This window comes from Notamacropus eugenii, chromosome 2 (assembly GCF_028372415.1).
Source record: "Notamacropus eugenii isolate mMacEug1 chromosome 2, mMacEug1.pri_v2, whole genome shotgun sequence".
Classification (NCBI taxonomy): Eukaryota; Metazoa; Chordata; class Mammalia; order Diprotodontia; family Macropodidae; genus Notamacropus; species Notamacropus eugenii.
This window is the reverse complement of record NC_092873.1, coordinates 54,827,736-54,845,586: the sequence shown is the minus strand read 5'-3', so window position 1 is coordinate 54,845,586 and position 17,851 is coordinate 54,827,736. Positions and strand designations below refer to the sequence as shown.

The following is a 17,851-nucleotide window of genomic DNA, read 5'->3' as shown; positions in this document are numbered from 1 at the left end:
AAGATGTATAAATCCCAACAGTCTAAAAATCTTTCAAGTTGGGGCACTTAACTCTTTCACGTCTATGTGTCTTGTTTCTCTTACAAGACAGAGAACATGTCCCATCATTCTCCTGCTCCTGATGGGTACAAGGTAGGTATAGGTTTGAATCAAATCTCACCAAGAGGGTTGAGTAATGGAATGCAGCGTATCTCAGGACAATCTACATCATGTCTCAAACCATAAAGAAACACAATGACTGATTTCCAATTATCCACTGTAGGGGCAGGGTGCCAAGGAACAGAAAATACCACCCAATGGAGGACCACCAAAGTCTTCATTTTGAACTGAACCTCTGGGGCTTGTGGTCTTCATGCTTAGTGTGCCTTGAGATTGCCTTCCTGGAACTAGTTCACTCAGGTTTATGATGAAATGCATTTGCAATGTCAGTATCCACTCTGACTGCACAGGGTGGAAAAGGGCTTGCAAACTATAATCAAAACCTGCACGGTAGATGTCTAATCTAGGTGCTTGGGGAGTTGTTCATTTCTGCTATAGTACTGGATGTGACTGATTTTAAATCAACTAAGTTAGCTAACAGAACCTGAAGCCATGGTAGGAAGATGCAAGGAAGCCAATATAGGCTAGGTGGCAGGAACAACTCCCTCATGTTTGGAGCTGTCCTACAAAGAGGATGGTCTGATTCAAGAGGTGAGAGATTCCCCTCCTTTGAGATCTTCAAGTAGAGGCTGATGGCCACTTTTTAGGGCCTTTCCAACCTTCAATTCTGTGATTCTGAACCTTTAAATTACAGTTCAGAGTATATATCATCCTAAACCAGGAGACTCTGGGAAACATCTGTTGTTCATTCTTCATACTCAGAGGATCAAGGATGTCATGATGTGAGAGTCAAAGTATAGTCAGTTCAACTGTGGTTGACCAGTCCAACATGAGCTCAGAAGAATTTGCCACAGGTTGAGGACAAATAGGCCATTAAAATATTTGAAAAAGAGATGTCTCTAGATCTTTTTTGTACTACTGTGATTCTGCTTTGCCCATGGATCACAATGCCTTCTTGGATGTGGGAATGCCATGTTCCAGTGTCTGCCATGTCTCATAATCAATACTAAAATTGAAATTTAGTACTGGGAAACATCTATCCTATAAGTGGGATTCTATAGGATCTGTTTGATCAGGTCTATCGATTGGGAGGGGGTGATCAAAGGGAGGCTGGGGAGAGAAGATAATAGTTTATAGAGGTGACTCCCATCATTCCTCATCCCACAAAGACGTTGGGTATGGAGACACTGATTTCGCACATACGATCCTCAGTTCTCAGGTTATCATATTGGATTCCAGTTCCCCTTTGATAGTGACATGAGTACCATTACTACAGTCTTCTTTGAATGGAAACATTTGAGATTAAGGGTCAAAGCTGGCAGTATTTCACACTTTAAAGATGCTGCCCATCATTTCCTGGCTTGTGGAGCTGGCACAACCATCAAACTAATGAAATTCATAGGAAATGAAATCCTCCAAACTTTCCAGTTAGACAGTGCTGGGATGACATGAGATAGAAATGGAAGAATGTAATTAATAAATAAGAAAGGAAGGGAGTGGAATACAAATAGAATGAAATTGGATATCTTTTTGTAGAAATTATGTAAATTAACACTGATGAGATGTTAACTGGTTAGATGACTGGGGAAACAAAGGAGGGGTAGAATTAGAAGGAAATGGGAATAAAATTGAAGAAGAGGACAGAAACAAAACCAGACTCAATTCATCGTAACGAAAGACCATGCCTTTTATCTTTATGCCATATATATTTCCCTCTTTCCTTATCATCTTACCTATTAGAATGTAATCTCCTTGTGACTAGGGATTATTTCATTTATTGATTTTGTCCCCAGTGCCTAGCACAGTGCTGGGCACACAGGATAGGTTTAATAATGCTCATTGACTGACCTGTTTACATGTTGTTTTCTTACAGGAATGCTCCCCCTATTCACCTGTGCCTCTTAATTTCCATGACTTCTTAACAAGATTCAATTCAAGTTGCTCCTTCTCTAGAAGGTCTTCCTTCCACTCTCAGATTCCCTTCCATTTACTCTGCATATATCTTGTATGTATCTAATTAGTTACACGTTGTCTCTTTCCCCTCTCCTCTCATTGAATGTGAACTCCTAGAGCACAAGGATTTTTTTTCTTTGTACCCCCAATGCTTAGCACAGTGCCTGGCATATAATGAACATTTAAATGCTTAAGTGACTGATCAAAGAAGGAAATTTCAGGAACTACCACGAAAGTCTTCCTCCAAGGTATTATTGTAACTGAGAATGGACCCTTGTGCTTGCTTTTTCTGGTTCCTGAAGGCTCTACAAGTAGAATAGGAGCTCTGGAATATTCTCTAAACCTTCAAGGACCTTGAGAATGGATCTGGTGGTAATGGTTGGTTTCTATGGTCCAGGAACAAGCCCAGCTATGTTACAAGAGGCCCAATAGTCAGTCCAGCTACATTATGAGAAGCCCATCTCTAAATTGGCTGAAGGACAATACATTTTCCAGTCATAGCAGATTTCAAAATCAGAGGACTCAGTCCTACAGCAAAGATTTTTTTAGCCTGGGGTTCATGTACTGTCCTTAAGGGATCTATTGATAGATTTCTGGAGGTTCAAGAATTTGAATGGAAAAAATATTTACACCTTTATCTTCACTAAGCTCTAAGTGAAACTTAGAATTTCCTTCAATTATTTAAAAACATCCTGAGATGGGGTCTATAAGCTATACAGGACTGTCATTTTGTGTCATAGACTAACCCAAAAAAGTTAAGAAGTCTTATTCACAGTGAATGGAAATCCTCCAATGAAGCTGCCTTGGAGCTCTGAAATGATCTTCAAAAACCAGACCTTTTAATCATGAAAATTAAAAGACTGGATCTGGATTTTGAACCAGATAATGAACAAATTTCAATCAATCAATAAAATATTATAGTGCCTACTATATGCTAAGCACTGGGAATACAAAAAGAGGCAAAGGACAGTCTCTACTCTCAAGAAGCTCACAAATGTGTATAGGTATATGTGCTTGTGTGGGAAATGTGGTTTTGCAACTACCCTCATGTATAAATGAGACAGCTAGTTGGTACAATGGCCGGAGTGCCAGGCCCGAAGTCAGGAAGATTCATCTTCCTGAGTTCAAATCCAGCCTCAGACACTTACTAGATGTGTGACCCTGGGCAAGTCACTTCACTCTGTTTGCCCCAGTTTCTCATCTATCAAATAAGCTGAAGAAGGAAATGGTGGACCATTCCAGTGTCTTTGCCAAGAAAACCCCAAATGGGGTCATGGAGAGTTGGACACAAATGAAAATGACTAAACAGTAACAACATGTACACATGCATTTGAGAAGAAGGATGTGAACACGTGCTGGTGGACCAATTATGCACATGTGGCTGAATGAATGAAGAACTCTGATCAACACAATGGCCAACTATGATTTTAGAGGGAACCAAGGACCAAAAATAATAGCCACTTCTTGGCAGAGAGACAACGGATTGAACATGCAGAATGAGACACATTTCTGGACATGGTCACTGGGAGAATATGTTTGGTTGACCATGCATATTTGTGGCAAGGGTTTTATTCTTATTTTTTCCTCACTGGAAGGGAAAGAAATTAAATGTTCATTTTAAAAACCTTAACAGAAAAAGCCCCTGTATGTGGCCATGTGCTCCCATTTATAATTTGGTGTGTGCATGGGGAATATGTGCTAGTAAATGAATTCTACACCTCTGTATGTGAATAGATGTGCTTATGTAGTGTCCACTCCCCAAGGGCAAGAATTGTTTCATCTTTGTCTTTGTATGCTCTACATCTAGCTCATTAAATTGAACCGAATGTGTGTCTATACAAAAGTCTCCAAAGATCTGAAATTATGAAGAACCAGAAAAACAACACATGCAACAATGACAACAGTAAAAATGAACAAAAGAACGACAAAATATCCAAAACTGGAAGCTGCAAAATTGCAATGACCAAGCATGGCCTTAAGGACCAAGGGATACATTCAGATATGGAGTACGTGTAAAAAAAAAAAAGTTACCAGCAAATATTTACTTTAAAGAAAGAAAATGAGGAAGAGAAAAATCAGCGAAAGCCATCCTTCTGCTCTAATTCCTCTTCTTTAGAAACAAAATATTATTGTTACATGAGATGGCTCTGGGAGGTGGAGTGGAAAGACACTGGGAAAAGTTCTGGTCATGTAAAAAATATCAATAAACTTTTATTAAGAAAGACAGAATGAGACAGAGAAAGAAAGGAGAGAAAGATGGAGAGGGAAGAGGAAAGAGGGAGAGAGGCAAAAAGGGAGGGAGGGAGAAAGGAGTGAGTGAAGGACAAAGAGGGAAGGGGAAAGAGAGAGAGAGGGAAAGAGACACAGAGAGAGGGGGAGAGAAAAAGAGATGGGGATAAAGAGAGAGAAGGAAGGAAGAAAAGAAAGATGGAAAGAGAAAAAAAGAAAGAGAGACAGACAGATGAATGGATGGATGAAGGTGGGCTAAAGAGTGGGATTGAAGTAAAAACAATGTTGATGTTATCAACCACACGGTGAAAAGTACCTAAAGGGCCCTGAGGCTTTTGCCTCATTTCTGTCTTCCAGAGATTCCCAGTCTCAGCTTCTCAGAGGTGAGGAAGGGCCCTCGGAAACTACCTTCTATCTGTCCAATAATAACTGCCAAAGTATTCTTACAAGGAGAAGTCTTAGCAGGCCATTCTTCCACTCAAGGCTGTCCATTGCCCTCCTCTGGCTTAGCATTTAAAGTTATTTACAATCTGGTTCCTTGCAGAATTAGTTAACATTCTGTCCAAAAGAGCTCTTCATTCCATCTCGTACAGAACATCTCCCACATCTGACGTGCAATCTCTCCTGTCTTCTACATTTTAGAATTCTCTGTTTTTGCAAGACTTAGCCCAGGTTCTACATCCTACAGGAAGCATTTGATCACCACCACTACCACTAACCCCTAAGTGGGAGGGTTCTCTCGAGCTGATAAAAGTTTAACAATCTGGGGTTGAGATATATGCATAACACACCTCAAAATTTAATCTGCATTAATGACATCTTCTCCATCACATTCATAAGTCCACGACAAGCAACAAAACAACAAATTGAGCTCTGATTCCTATGGTTTGTCACTTTCCAATTTGCCAATTTCCAAGTTCGCACCGAAATAAAACGATCAGTTCTCATGAGCTGGTATGAGCTGACTCCAGCAAACTCCTGGTTTTCTCACTTCTCAAATTGTCTTGTCTTTCCTTCTCTATTTACATTTTATATCCTGTTCCCACCCACCCACCCACCCCCAGGACAGTGGAAGCTTCCTGAAGACAGAAACTGAGGTTTTGAAGTTTGTTTGTTTTTTTTGTCATATCTTCAACATCTCTAACAGCTAACTTGAGTGGGCTGAACCCTATTAAAGAGGCACTTAATAAATGATGCTCCCACATGACAGGTGGGAGCCAGCTGCAGTATATAAGGAATGAGATGCCCTCAGGACAATGTACAGAAGGGAGGGAAGATGATCTAGCCACATGAGAAAGGTGAGAGGTGATAGGTAAACAACCAAAGGTCTCCACTGGTATCCTTGTGGTGTAAGACCTCTGGCATAGTGAGTGAGCCCCCTGTGGAGAACTGATGGAAGGTTATGGACCAAAGTCCCATAGGCACGGATGGATTGTGATCTCACTGTTGTCAACCAGACCCATGAGATCACACAACTAATGAAGCATTTCAGTTGAATACTTGAGATTGTGTCTGTGAGTGCCATATCTACTCTGACTCCGTGCCCTTAGTGCCTAGGAAGGAGTACCATATTAGAAACTGGGGAGGGGGAGGGGAGGGGAAAAAAAGCAGTTTAGCCAAAAGAAAAGGCTATTTGAGAAGCAGCCAGTCTAATAGGAGGGACCAGGCAGAGAAGCATTTTCCTGATGATTCAGTCAACAAGGACTCATTTCTCCCCCATAGCTGTTTTACTCCTGAGCATGAGAGATCACAGAAAAAGCAAATGACTGAACTTTCACAACACAAACCTAAAATCTCTTTCCTGGTACAGTTTTGAAACCTTCTTAAAAATCAGTGTTCTGCTTTCAAAGTTTCTAATGACAAAGAATGAGCTCATTTATTTCAAGATAGAAGGCTCCTGGTGGGCAAACTCCCTCTACTAAGGTGGACAGGCACCCTGACGTAACAATTTTTATGAGTTCCCCGGGACTCCAAGAAGTTAAGGGGCTTGTCCAGAGTCACAAAGGCATTGCCTATTCTCCCATACCTAGAACGTTATGTTCTTGCCTTGACTCTCCCTCTTAGGACTTGTTGTTTAGTCATTTCAGTCACGCCTGAGTCTTCATGACCCCATTAGAGTGGTTAGTCATTTCCTTCTCCAGTTCATTTTACAGAGGAGGAAACTGAGGCAAACAGGGTGAAATGACTTGCCCAGGCTCACACAGCTAATAAACGTGTGAGGTTAGATTTGAACTCAGGAAGATGAGTCTTCCTGACTTCAGGTCCAGGGCTCTATGCATTATGGCGCCTCCCAAGCTTCCACTTAGAATTCCTAGTTTCCTTCACGTCAGCTGAAGCATCACCTTCATGTAGCCCTGACTTACCCCAACAACAGCTCATGTTCTACATGCCTGACTCTGATAGCAGCTAGTCCCTTTATGGAAAATTTACCTTGTATTTTTTTTTTTTGCATATATTTTTAGACATATAATGTAACACTAGCTCACCTATGTAACAAAACAGACAACAGATGCTGCTACTCTATCTTTAAAGGATCAAGGGTGTGTCATTTTGGAGAGTTGTTGATATTGCCGAAGGTCAGAATAGAGCAAGAAAAAATTAGGATCAAGAAAACTTCTTTCCTGAAGGAACCATTTTAACTCTTATCTTGCAAGGAAACACAAAGGGAGTTTTGGAGAAAAGACTTTAATTGGCACCCTGGGAGAATGGAATGGTTGCACTGTGCTTCCAAAAATGAAGAGTAGTCGGTTTTAGGACTGGTTATAGGTGACGTTAGTTGTGATCTTCTTCAGAACTAATACATTTTAAATAATTACTTATGTCTTATTTTTGCTGCCGGTTATGCTGTTAACAAAGCATATAGCCAGAAATCTTGATGTTTATATACCCCAAATATATTAGGGGACTTAATGTATATATAGAGACAAATAAAAGTGTGTGGGGAAAAGAGACTTCTCCAATTCATAAACTGTAATTTAGGGGCTTGGAACTAATTGATTAGAGAGATGAAATTTTTTTTTGTAATTTGTGAAGAAAATTCAAAAAATATTCCACTGTCTTAAAACCTATGGTGAGACTGAATAAGGAAAATGGTCCACTAGCTGGTCAGGTGCTTCTCCCTAACCTGTGCTATTTGGGGATTAGAAGAAACTAAAACTCTGCCTTATTTTAAAAAATGTAAACTCTCTGAGGGCAGATACTATTCATTGTATTATATGGTGTAAGACACTCTAAACCTATTTCTGCTGGACTGCTTTCCAGTTTTCCCAGTATTTCTTGTCAAATAGGGATTTCTCTCCCAGTTAATTTGTTTTCACATTTATGCTGCATAAACACTGGTTACTGGGTTCAATTATTTCTGACTCTTCTTTATCTAATTTCTTCGCTTTTCTATTTCTTAACCAATAACAAATGCAACTAAAAACAACTCTGAGATTGCATTTCACACCCAGCCAACTGGCAAGTTAACAAAAGATGGGAATAATCAGTATTATGGAGGTAGATGAATGCCTTAGCAATGGAGCTGTGAATTGCTCCAACCATTTTGGAAAGCTATTTGGAATTATTCTCAGAGTGTGATTAAAATATCTGTGCTCTTTAAAGCATATTTTAATATGCTTTAAAGCAGATATTAGGCCGACAGGAATATATGTCCAAAGGAGGTCAATAACAAAAATAAGTGGCCAACAGACACCAAAATGCAGATTTCACAGTAGCAAAAAAGGAGAAACAAAGTAGAGATTCATCATTTAGGAATGGTTCAATTAATTTGCAGTTCATTAACATAATGGAAATAAAGAACATGATGAATACAGAGGAAAGTCATATGAACTTACACAAAGTGAAATGAACAGAACCAGGGAAATTTTAGATGCAACAAATACAGCTATTTAAATGGAAAGAACAGCAAAACAATTAACAAATAATTCAATATTACAGTGACCAAGGACAGTCCTAAAGAAGAAATATTATAATATATTTGCCCTTACTTTTTTGCAGACCACGAGTGTGAAAAATGTTGGACTTTTTGATATGAAAATTAATTTTGCCAAACTTTTTTCTTCTTTGTTACAAAGGATGGCTCTTCATTACAAAAGAATGAAGATAAAACAATAAAAGTAGTAGGTGGTATAAAAAAGGCAATAAAATATGTGGAATTTTGGGGGGAACTTAGAAAAAAAGACCTCATCAACTACTCTCACATTATTCCTATTTTTACATAACTATAAAATATTTCTTAAAGTGGTCTACACAGGCATTAAGGATATACTTGAAGGAAACATGGAAATAGAATCAGTAGACCTTCATAGGTGATTTCCTTCAGCAGACCACATTTTTACAATCACGTAATTAACTAAAAATAAGATTTCCTGTTATGTCTTGTTAGTGTTAACTTTTTAAAATCATTTTACTTGGTGGGAAAACCTTTAACATCAGTCTTTAACTAAAATGTCTCCAAACAGGTTCATTGACTGAAAACTGACACCAAACAACACAAAACAAAGACACAAGTTCACTTAAGGTACTCACCAATAGCACAGAGGCTGTCCTGCACAGTGGCCAAGTGGAAAAAGGACTCTTCATTCATGATGACATTCTCCAAATGCCCCCATTCACAGGTGGCATTGTATTAATTGCATTGCACTCTGGAACAAAACAAAGCCAAGTTAATAAAATCTTTAATGATTTAAGAGATATTAGGTTAGCCATCCACACAGGAAAAGCAAAGTGGATGAATAATGTATGTTCCATATGACCCATGAGAGTTTTCCTCAGGAATCAGGATCCTCCAATGAGGTGAGAAGGCAGGGGAAGAGAGAGCTTATTCACCAATGTGACTTAACTAAAACAATGTGTGGCCACTGGGAATGGATAAAGGTAACAGAAGGGAGGGCATCTTCATGAACCACATGTGGTCTCTTCAGTGTCTACAAGCAGTCTGGAAACCCATTTCTCCTCCTGAAATTGACAAGGAGAAAGGGCCCAGACCCTCAGCCTTTTTGGAGGTAAAAAGGAGTAGAAAATAAGATACCAATAGGATATGCCTTCTGGTCCCCACTCCACAGCTTTTAGGTGCCAGGAAGTCAGTGTGGGTCCTGTGGTCTGAGTTTCTCCCCAGCAGTATCACTGACAGGGCAGTCCACTATCTACTAATCTGCCTACTAGGCGTGGGTCAACCTCACACTTCTCCATACTTTTGACCCCCTCTCCTACATCCTGGCCCCAAGAAATCAGTCTTGCCAGTATAAAATAGAGGAGGCATTAGACAGTTGTTTGTCTGGAAAAAAAAAAAAAAGACACGAGAGGCTTAGTGGTCTACAGGTTCCACCTACGTGAAAACGGTGGCTAAAAAAGCTAATACCACCTTGAGCAGGAAGCCACAGCCTCCAAAATAAGGAGAATGTGGTCCTGCTGTATTCTCTTTGGGTTAGTCCAAATCTGGACTATCGGATTTCTTTCCATTTTAGACGTGTAGCCTGCAGAGCACTTAAAAGAATGACAACCAGAATGACAATCCATGAGTGGATACCATATGGGGAAGCGTGGCCTAAAGAAGAAAACCCTGCGGGATGGAGGGAGAGCATGATAATTGTCTTAAAATACACAATTCCAAAAAACCCATGATGGAAAATGCCATCCACATCCAAAAGAACTATGGAGTCCGAATTCAGATTGAAGCAGACCGTTGGCTCTTTTTTGGTTCGTTTTTTTGCTTTTTTTCTTTCTCATGGTTTTTCCCTTTTGTTCCAATTCCTCTTTCACAACATGACTCACGTTGAAATCTGTTTAATATGACTATACCTATAGCTTATATCAGATTGCATGCCATCTTGGAGAGGGGGAAAAATTCAGAACTCAAAATCTTATAAAAATGAATGTTGAAAACTAAAAATAAATATTTTTTAAATAGTCTCAAAGTACTTGAAGCAGCATAGGTGACCTTAGAGGTCCCTTCCCACTCTGAAATGCTGGGATACCCTTAGGGCTTCTATGTTGGGTGTTAAGCCCCTGCTGTTGGTACTGATATAGCCTGATGGAAGAAGAGATTGCCTAGCTCCAATTTCTCCCTTCTTCAGACTTTGATGAAGTAATAAGGTGTAGAGTGTTGGTGGTCCTGTTCTTAACCCAGGACACATCAGTCTCCACCATAGCCATTCCAAAGCCAACTTTGACACCCTCTAAATTGAGTCCCAGGCAGAGCAAAGCTCTATTTGCCCCATCTTGGCTCTAGCCCAGGGTGAGAGACAAAGGCTCTCTCCAAAGATGCTTAGCCCCTCTCCAGTCAGATTTCTATCTTCCCTCCAAATGATCCATTGACTTGCCTTTCTTTAGCCTTGGACTAACCCTTCTTACCATATTCCTCTTAGCCAGACAGTTCAAAATGCCACATTCAGAATATCCTCTTTTGGTTCCCTGGACAATTTAATAGAGCTTGTTCCTAAAACTATGCTGCTAGAGAAGTGATGGGTGGAGACTGGAACACAGGCACAGACAAAATAAGATGGTTTGCCCTTTTAGAATCCAAGAACTGAAGCCAAGGAATGATTGGTTATAAGAGTCGGGAAAGGAGAACACTCCACCACTGTGGAAGTAGTCACAATGGGGACTTTCTCCTTGGCCTTTGTAATGAAGATCTTATATAAACAAACTAAGAAAAGTCTCCCAGGAGGGGATGTAGCAAAGCTCATAAACGCCACTGTCATGGCAACATGACGACAGGCAAAGAATGTTACATTTGGAGTCAGACATAGCTAATGAGAGAAGGTGTAGAAAGTAGGAAAAGCACCAGCCATGAAATGAAAGAGCTTAAGTCTCCAGTCCAGCTCTGCCACTAGCCTACTATATGATCTGTATGGAGCACTGGGCCTGGCCTCAGGAAGACTTGAGTTCAAATCCAGCCTCAGACTCTTAAAAGATGTGTGACCTTGGGCAAATCACTTAATCTCTGCCTGCCTCAGTTTCCCAAATTGTAAAATGGGAATCATAATAACACCTACCTCATAGGGTTCCTGTGAGGACCAAATGAGACAGTTTTGGAGAGTGCCTAATTAGCAGGGGGCCTGGTACATAGTAGACACTTAAATGTGTATTTCCTTTCTTCCTCTGACCCTCAGTTCCTTCATCTTCATTGAATTATAGGATTTTCAAGATCCTTTCCAGCTCTAAATATTTGATAGTTCTGTAAAGTGCCTTGCAAAGCACAAGAGTCCCACACATACCAAAATATTTATAGCAGTACTTTTTGTGAGGAAAGAGGGAGAGGAGAAGAGATCCTATGCAATAGCCTGATGAGGTGGGAAATTCTGTGGTCTAAGAAAAGACGAGAAATGAATTCTAATCCCAGACAGGGAACCAGATGACTACATGACCCTAAACAAGTAACTTCCTTTCTCTGACCCTCTGTTTCCTCAAATAAGGAAGTTAAGTACTATGTCTAAAACCCTCTCCAATAAGAAAATGCTGTGTCAGCAATGAAAGAATGCGTGAGAAGGAGACAGGTTGGTGCTAAGTCACTGACACAACTTAATGCCTCTATTCATCATGTCTGATGTGGGGCACGTCCTGTCCCTATAACTGCCTATGAAAACCGGAGCTTTCTCCTTAGAAGAACAGGTGTAGCAAAGGTCAGAGCCCCCTTAAACCTGGCTCATTGTTGCCAGGGGATCGCGTTTGGTCCTTTGGCCATTCAGGCTTCACTGGGAGCTAGGAAAATCCAACCTCCTGTCAAAAGAGATTAAAAAGCAGGCAGAAAAACAAAAAGCTTCCTTGGGCATAATGCCACCTTTGCAAACTGACCGGCTAATTAAACCAAGGAAAAGCTTAGACCGAACTAGAAGCCATCTCCAAAATGATTCTGAAAGGCGCACCTGCTGCTCCAGCAAGCTGCCCGGCAGCCAGGCCAACAAAGAGGAAATTCCCCCCAAGATTAAATATACTGAATTATGCTTCACTGTTAACTTTGTTAGTTGGAGGGGGTTGGGGATTGGAAAGTGACCCTAATACACACAGTATCAATGAGAAAAGGAAGGAAAAGGGAAGGAGAGGAGCCCATGAACTGGAAAACTCCAATTTTCCACTTGATATATTAACAAAACTATCCCAGGAAGAAGGAGCCATGAATTCTAATCGATGTGTCACCATCATGTCACAGTGTGACCTTGGCCAAGTCATTTCTCTTTCTAAGTCACATAACAGGATGATGGGGGCCTTACCTTTCAACCATCAGGAGGCCTGGGACAAGTGTGCCGTATTTAACTGGTATCCACCAAGCTCTACTCCACCACCCTCTGCCCAATTTGTCTGTGGAGCCAGTTCTACCTCTGCCTGCTGAAAAAGGAAACAAAACAAAAAAAATGAGGCCACTTCAGCATGAAAGGAGGGCTCTTGGTAATTCCCCAGGAGAGCTAAGCAAACACCAGCTCTCCTACCTGGTCCAGGTGCTTTCCTGCAGCTTCAAGGAAACAGCTTAAAACTGGGCCCCTCACCTGCAGCTCTGTCTTCACACCAGCATACCTGTCCACTTACCCCATTCCCTAAACAACCACTTTTCACCCTGTCCCCCCTTCCCTCAGTCCACTGAACACCTTCCACCTTGTCCCCCCTTCCCTCAGTCCACTGAACACCTTCCACCCTGTCTCGCCTTCCCTCAGTCCACTGACCACCTTGCACCCTGTCCCCCCTTCCCTCAGTCCACTGATCACCTTCTACTTCTTCCCCCCTTCTGTGAGCCCTCCTTCTCTCATCCCCATCCAAGCAATCTCTTAATGAAATACTCGGAAAGAACAGCAAAGCTCCCGTCTCTAACTTTGTAATCCTGTCATAATAAAAACAATTTCTTACAGATACAAAAACTACCATTTGTGAATAGATTAACTTGGGGCAACAAATCAGTTTTATATTCAGAAGAATGATTAGCCTGTGAGGGTCTGATTGAAATAAACCTGTCAGGGTGGAGCCAAGATGGAGGAGAAGCAGGGACCTGCTACAGCTCTGCCCCCAAACCCCTCAAAAAACCTGTAAAAAATGTCTCTAAACAAATTGTAGAGCAGCAGAAGCCACAAAATGACAGGCTGAAGCAAATTTTCAGCCCAAAACAATCTGGAAGATCAACGGGAAGGGTCTATTACATCAGGTTGGGAGCAGAACACAGTTCAGTGTGGGTCACCCTGGCATGGACTGAGAGAGAACAGGCCTTAGGGGACTGAATCAATGGCGGCAGCTGTGAATTCCAGACTTCTCAACCCACAAACACTAAAGACACCTGCAAAGGTCAGGGAAAAGGGTTTCTCAACTGGTTGAGAGGGGAGCGTGGTCCAGCACCAGCACCAGCCCCAGCCCCATGATGGCTGTAGCCACTGATGAAGCAGAGGCTGCTTCTGGAGCCCATGTAACAAAGCTCAAACGTCAAGCAATTGGCTGGGAAAATGAGCAAATGGGAGGAAAGAACCAGACTACAGATTCTTACTTTCTCCATGAAGAGGTATTTTCTTATGTCATTGGTGATGGGGAAGATCAAAACATACAACCAGAAGACAATGAAGCTAAAGCTCCTGCATCCAAAGCCTCTAAGAAAAATATGAATTGGTCTTAGGCCATAGAAGAGCTCAAAAAGGACTTTGAAAATCAAGTAAAAAGAAGAATAGCAAAAATTGGGAAGAGAAATGAGAATGATGCAAGAAAATCATGAAAAAACAAATCAACTGAAAGCAGGGGGAAAAGAGATAAGAGGGGAGGGGTGACAGAAAGGAGGGCAGATTGGAGGAAAGGGAAATCAGAATACACACTGTCCTGAGGTAGGGTTTGGGGAGAGATGGGGAGAAAAAATCTGAAATTCAAAATTTTGTAAGTGAATGTTGAAACTTGAAATTAAATAAATTTAAATAAATAAATATTTATCAAATATAAATAATAAATTGAATATAAATTATAGTAAATTAAATATAAATAATAAATTTAAATAAATATAAAAAAGAAAAGAAATAAAGCTGTCAGGCCAATGTATTAAAATTCTGGATCATCTCTACTGTTCTTTAAGCTTTTAAAACTGTGATGTTGTTTCCTTAGGATCATAGATTTGAACCTAGAAGGAGCCCCTGGTGCCACATCCATAGGATCCTAGGACATTGGAAAGCATCTCAGAGGCAACTGAGTCCAACCTCTTTATTTTATAGATGAGGAAACAGATTAGTGACTTATCCAAGGTTACGCAGGTAGCAAGCCTCGGACGCAGTTTCAATGGATCAACCTCCAATATCGTATCTTTTGCCACTGAACAATACCACCTCCTTATTCATTTTTAGGAGGTCTACAAGTTCAGATGTTACCATATCCGGCCACTGGGATATTTCCAACAGAAATGGGTTTGGAAGTCAAGTGTTCTGACTTAACAGCCAGCATGGCTGATGTCCAGTTTGTGGCTTAGGGACCATAACCCTCAGAATGGAATGAGGAAAGTAGATGTTAAATTGAGAGAAAGAGAGGTGGAAGGGAGGGAGGAAGGAAAATGGAAGAAAGAAGGAAGGAAGGGAGGAAGGAAGGAAGGAAGGAAGGAAGGAAGGAAGGAAGGAAGGAAGGAAGGAAGGAAGGAAGGAAGGAATGGAGGAAGGAAGGAAGGAAGGAAGGAAGGAAGGAAGGAAGGAAGAGAAAAGAGAAAGAAAGAAGGAAAGAAAGAGAGAAAGAGAAAGGAAGGAAAAAAGAAAAAGAATGAAGGAAGGAAGCAAGGAGGGAGGGAAGGAGAGAGGAAAGGAAGGAAAGAAGGGAGGAAGGAAGGGGGCAAAGGAAAGAAAGAGTTTCTTAAGTCCTTAGTAATAACACTTAGACTAGGCACTGTGCTGAGCACTGGTGATACAAGTACAAACACACAAGTTAGAGACAGAAAAGCAAAGACAAAGAGACTTACAGATGATCAAGAAGACAGAGCAATACTCTGGACCTAGCAAAGGTGAACTCGTGCCTTCAAAGGCGATGGCGGAGATGCAAAAAGCTGCAGGAGGCAGCAGGCCCATGGGTGCTTTGCTAGTTTCTATAATTAATGCTGGCAAAAGACCTGGAGCCAGAGTAACCAGGGGCTGTAACAAGGAGAAGGAACTCGAGCTTCTGTGTGTACCAGAGTAGGGCAGGAGCCAACTGGGCAGAGCCCAGCAAGGACCCTGCTTGGCATGAGACTGCCAAAAGCAGCTCAATGCCTGAGGGGCCCAGGGACAGATGGAACAGGACCAAGGGAGGTACAAGACAACACCCTTCCCCCAAGACAGCACTGGGATGCCACCAGCATCTCACCCTCTAGAAAAGCCTCCTGTTACTCAATCCTTTTGTTAGGTGTTTATGCCATCCTCCTCTGCTTTACGGTGCTTGTGTGCTTATAAAGGAGATTAGGTCTGGGTCTGGAAGGGACCTCTGAGGCTACCTAGTCCAAATTTTTCATTTTACAGGTGAGGAAACTGAGGCCCAGGGAAGTAGTGACTTGCCCAAAGTCACATAAGTAGTAAACTTCGGAGGTGGGATTTGAACCCAGGTCTCTGACTCCAAAGCCATGGCTTTCTCTCTAGACTATCCCACCTCCATAAGATCAGGCTCAATGCTATTTATTTTTATATCTCCCTCAAAGCCAAATACAGGCCCTCTGATAAATGTTTACTGAATGATGAACAAAGATTAAGGCAGTCGCCCAAGGTCATGGAGGGGCTCAGCTGGGCTGCCATCTTCCCCTTCCACCTGGTCATGCCAGCCTTGGCTCTGCATTAAACATCTCTGAACAATTTGGCTCCTACTAAATAACAAGGCTTCTAGCTGCTACCTATGGAGGATCACAGTCCCGGAGTCTCCCCCACAAACCATTAGCTTCCATACAAAGCTGAGCATTTAAGAAACACGTATTGAATCCTCCCATGGCTCTGGAACCAGAGCATTGAGAACCTGACCTCGGATACTTACTATCTGGGTGACCTTGGGCCTTCATCTCCCACCCTCACTTTCCTACTTTATAAAATGACTGGTTCAGGCTAAAAGGTCTCAAGCCTCCCAGCTCTTGCTCTGTGTGCCCATGAGTCTACATATGAGACCTCAGCAATTCACACCAGCTCACTGGGCCTTGGTCTCCTTCTCTATAAAATGAGGGGTTTGGGCCACATCCTTCCAGCTCTAGAAGATACTGGAGCTAAAAGAAACATCAAATTAAGACCCTGCCCTCTTCCTCCTGCTGATGACTTTTCTGGGGCATAGAAGCTGCGTGCGTGCATGCGCGCACACACACACACACACACACGTTAATGAACATAATAGTTCAACACATCAGAGTTTGAGGGCAGAGGGATCTTGGACCCCGCTCAGCTCACTTGGGACAGCTGTCTCCACTCTGGACATGAATTTTGTGGCTGACTTTGAGGGAAATGTCCATCCACCACACATTTGATTTGTCAACCAATTCTTAGTGTCTCTTGTCTGGAATGTCAGAAAAAGGAAAACAACCAGGTTGCCCAGAATGAACACTTGTCCCTTCCCTGAAAAACAAATGACGTTTGTTGCTTTGAGAAACTGCCTTGCTGTGGAGATAATGGCATCCCTGGTATCTCCCACATCAAGCAGGAGTAATGGGAAGGGTGGTGAAGCTAAGAGTACCAAGTCCATCCCTGGTGACCTACTCTAAGGAGAAGGTCTAATGAGCATCCCACCTAAGCTTCTAAAAACTTCCCTGGTCTTATTTTGAGGTATCTTTGAGATTAGGGACTTTTTCATTTTTTGTCACCTTACCCCTAGAAGCAATAGCAAATCACTGAAGATTTTTTAGTAGAAGAATGACATGATCAGCCCTGTTCATTTGGAATATTCATTTGGTAGCTCTGCTAAGCATAGATTGGAAAGGGAAGAAACAGTGGAAGCAAGGTGAGGAAGCTATTCTAAGAGTACACGTGAAGGACAGAAAAGACTGGATGGAGACAGTGGCCCTTTGAGTGGAGATAAAATAGATACAATGGTATTGGATTACAAGGTTCTTAAAATATTTGGGGTCACAGACCCCTTTGGCATCAGTCTGGTAGAGCCTATGTAAGGACTCCTGTTCTCAAATGCATAGAACAAAGGATTATAGAGAAACCAATTATATTCAAATAAAGATGATATTATTTCCCATCTGAGTCCACGGACACCTTGCTATCTATCCATGGGGTTCTCTGGACCCCAGATTAAGAACCCCTATTACAGAAGTAGAATGGACAGTATAATTCCATTGAAGAAGACCTTAGAAGTCATCTTTATCTTTACAGATAAAGAAACTGAGGCCCAGAAAGGTTAAGTGACTTGCCCAACTGGTAAGTGTCTTGAGGCCAGATTCAAACGCAGGTGTCCCTGCCTCCAAGTTCTTGCTCTCTGTCCCCTACACCATGTTGTCTCTCAACTTTGGCAATTATGGAAAAAGGAGAAGCATGGGGCAAGTGAAAGAGGGGAAGAGTTCAAAAAAAATGGTTTGGGGCATAGGTGACTAGTAGGATGATGCTGCCACCAACCAGATGGGCATTTGGGAGAGAAAAATTTAGGAGGAAAGAGAATACAATTTGGACATGTTGAGTCTGAG

At 41.7% G+C, this 17,851-nt stretch overlaps 1 protein-coding gene across 6 annotated transcripts in view; it reads right to left on the bottom strand.

Annotated features, from left to right (window-relative positions):
- Positions 1-17,851, bottom strand: part of ST6GAL1 (ST6 beta-galactoside alpha-2,6-sialyltransferase 1) — a 119,210-nt gene that overhangs the window by 80,284 nt on the left and 21,075 nt on the right. For 4 of the 6 annotated variants that reach the window (XM_072640366.1, XM_072640368.1, XM_072640367.1 and 1 more), the window contains exons 2-3: positions 12,495-12,609; positions 8,812-8,927 (exon numbers count right to left, since the gene is read on the bottom strand). In XM_072640366.1, the coding sequence (XP_072496467.1) occupies positions 8,812-8,869 (58 nt within the window). In that variant the 5' untranslated portion in view covers positions 8,870-8,927; positions 12,495-12,609. The remainder of the gene's footprint in view (positions 1-8,811; positions 8,928-12,494; positions 12,610-17,851) is intronic. The other 2 variants (XM_072640370.1, XM_072640369.1) reach the window with 1 other exon arrangement.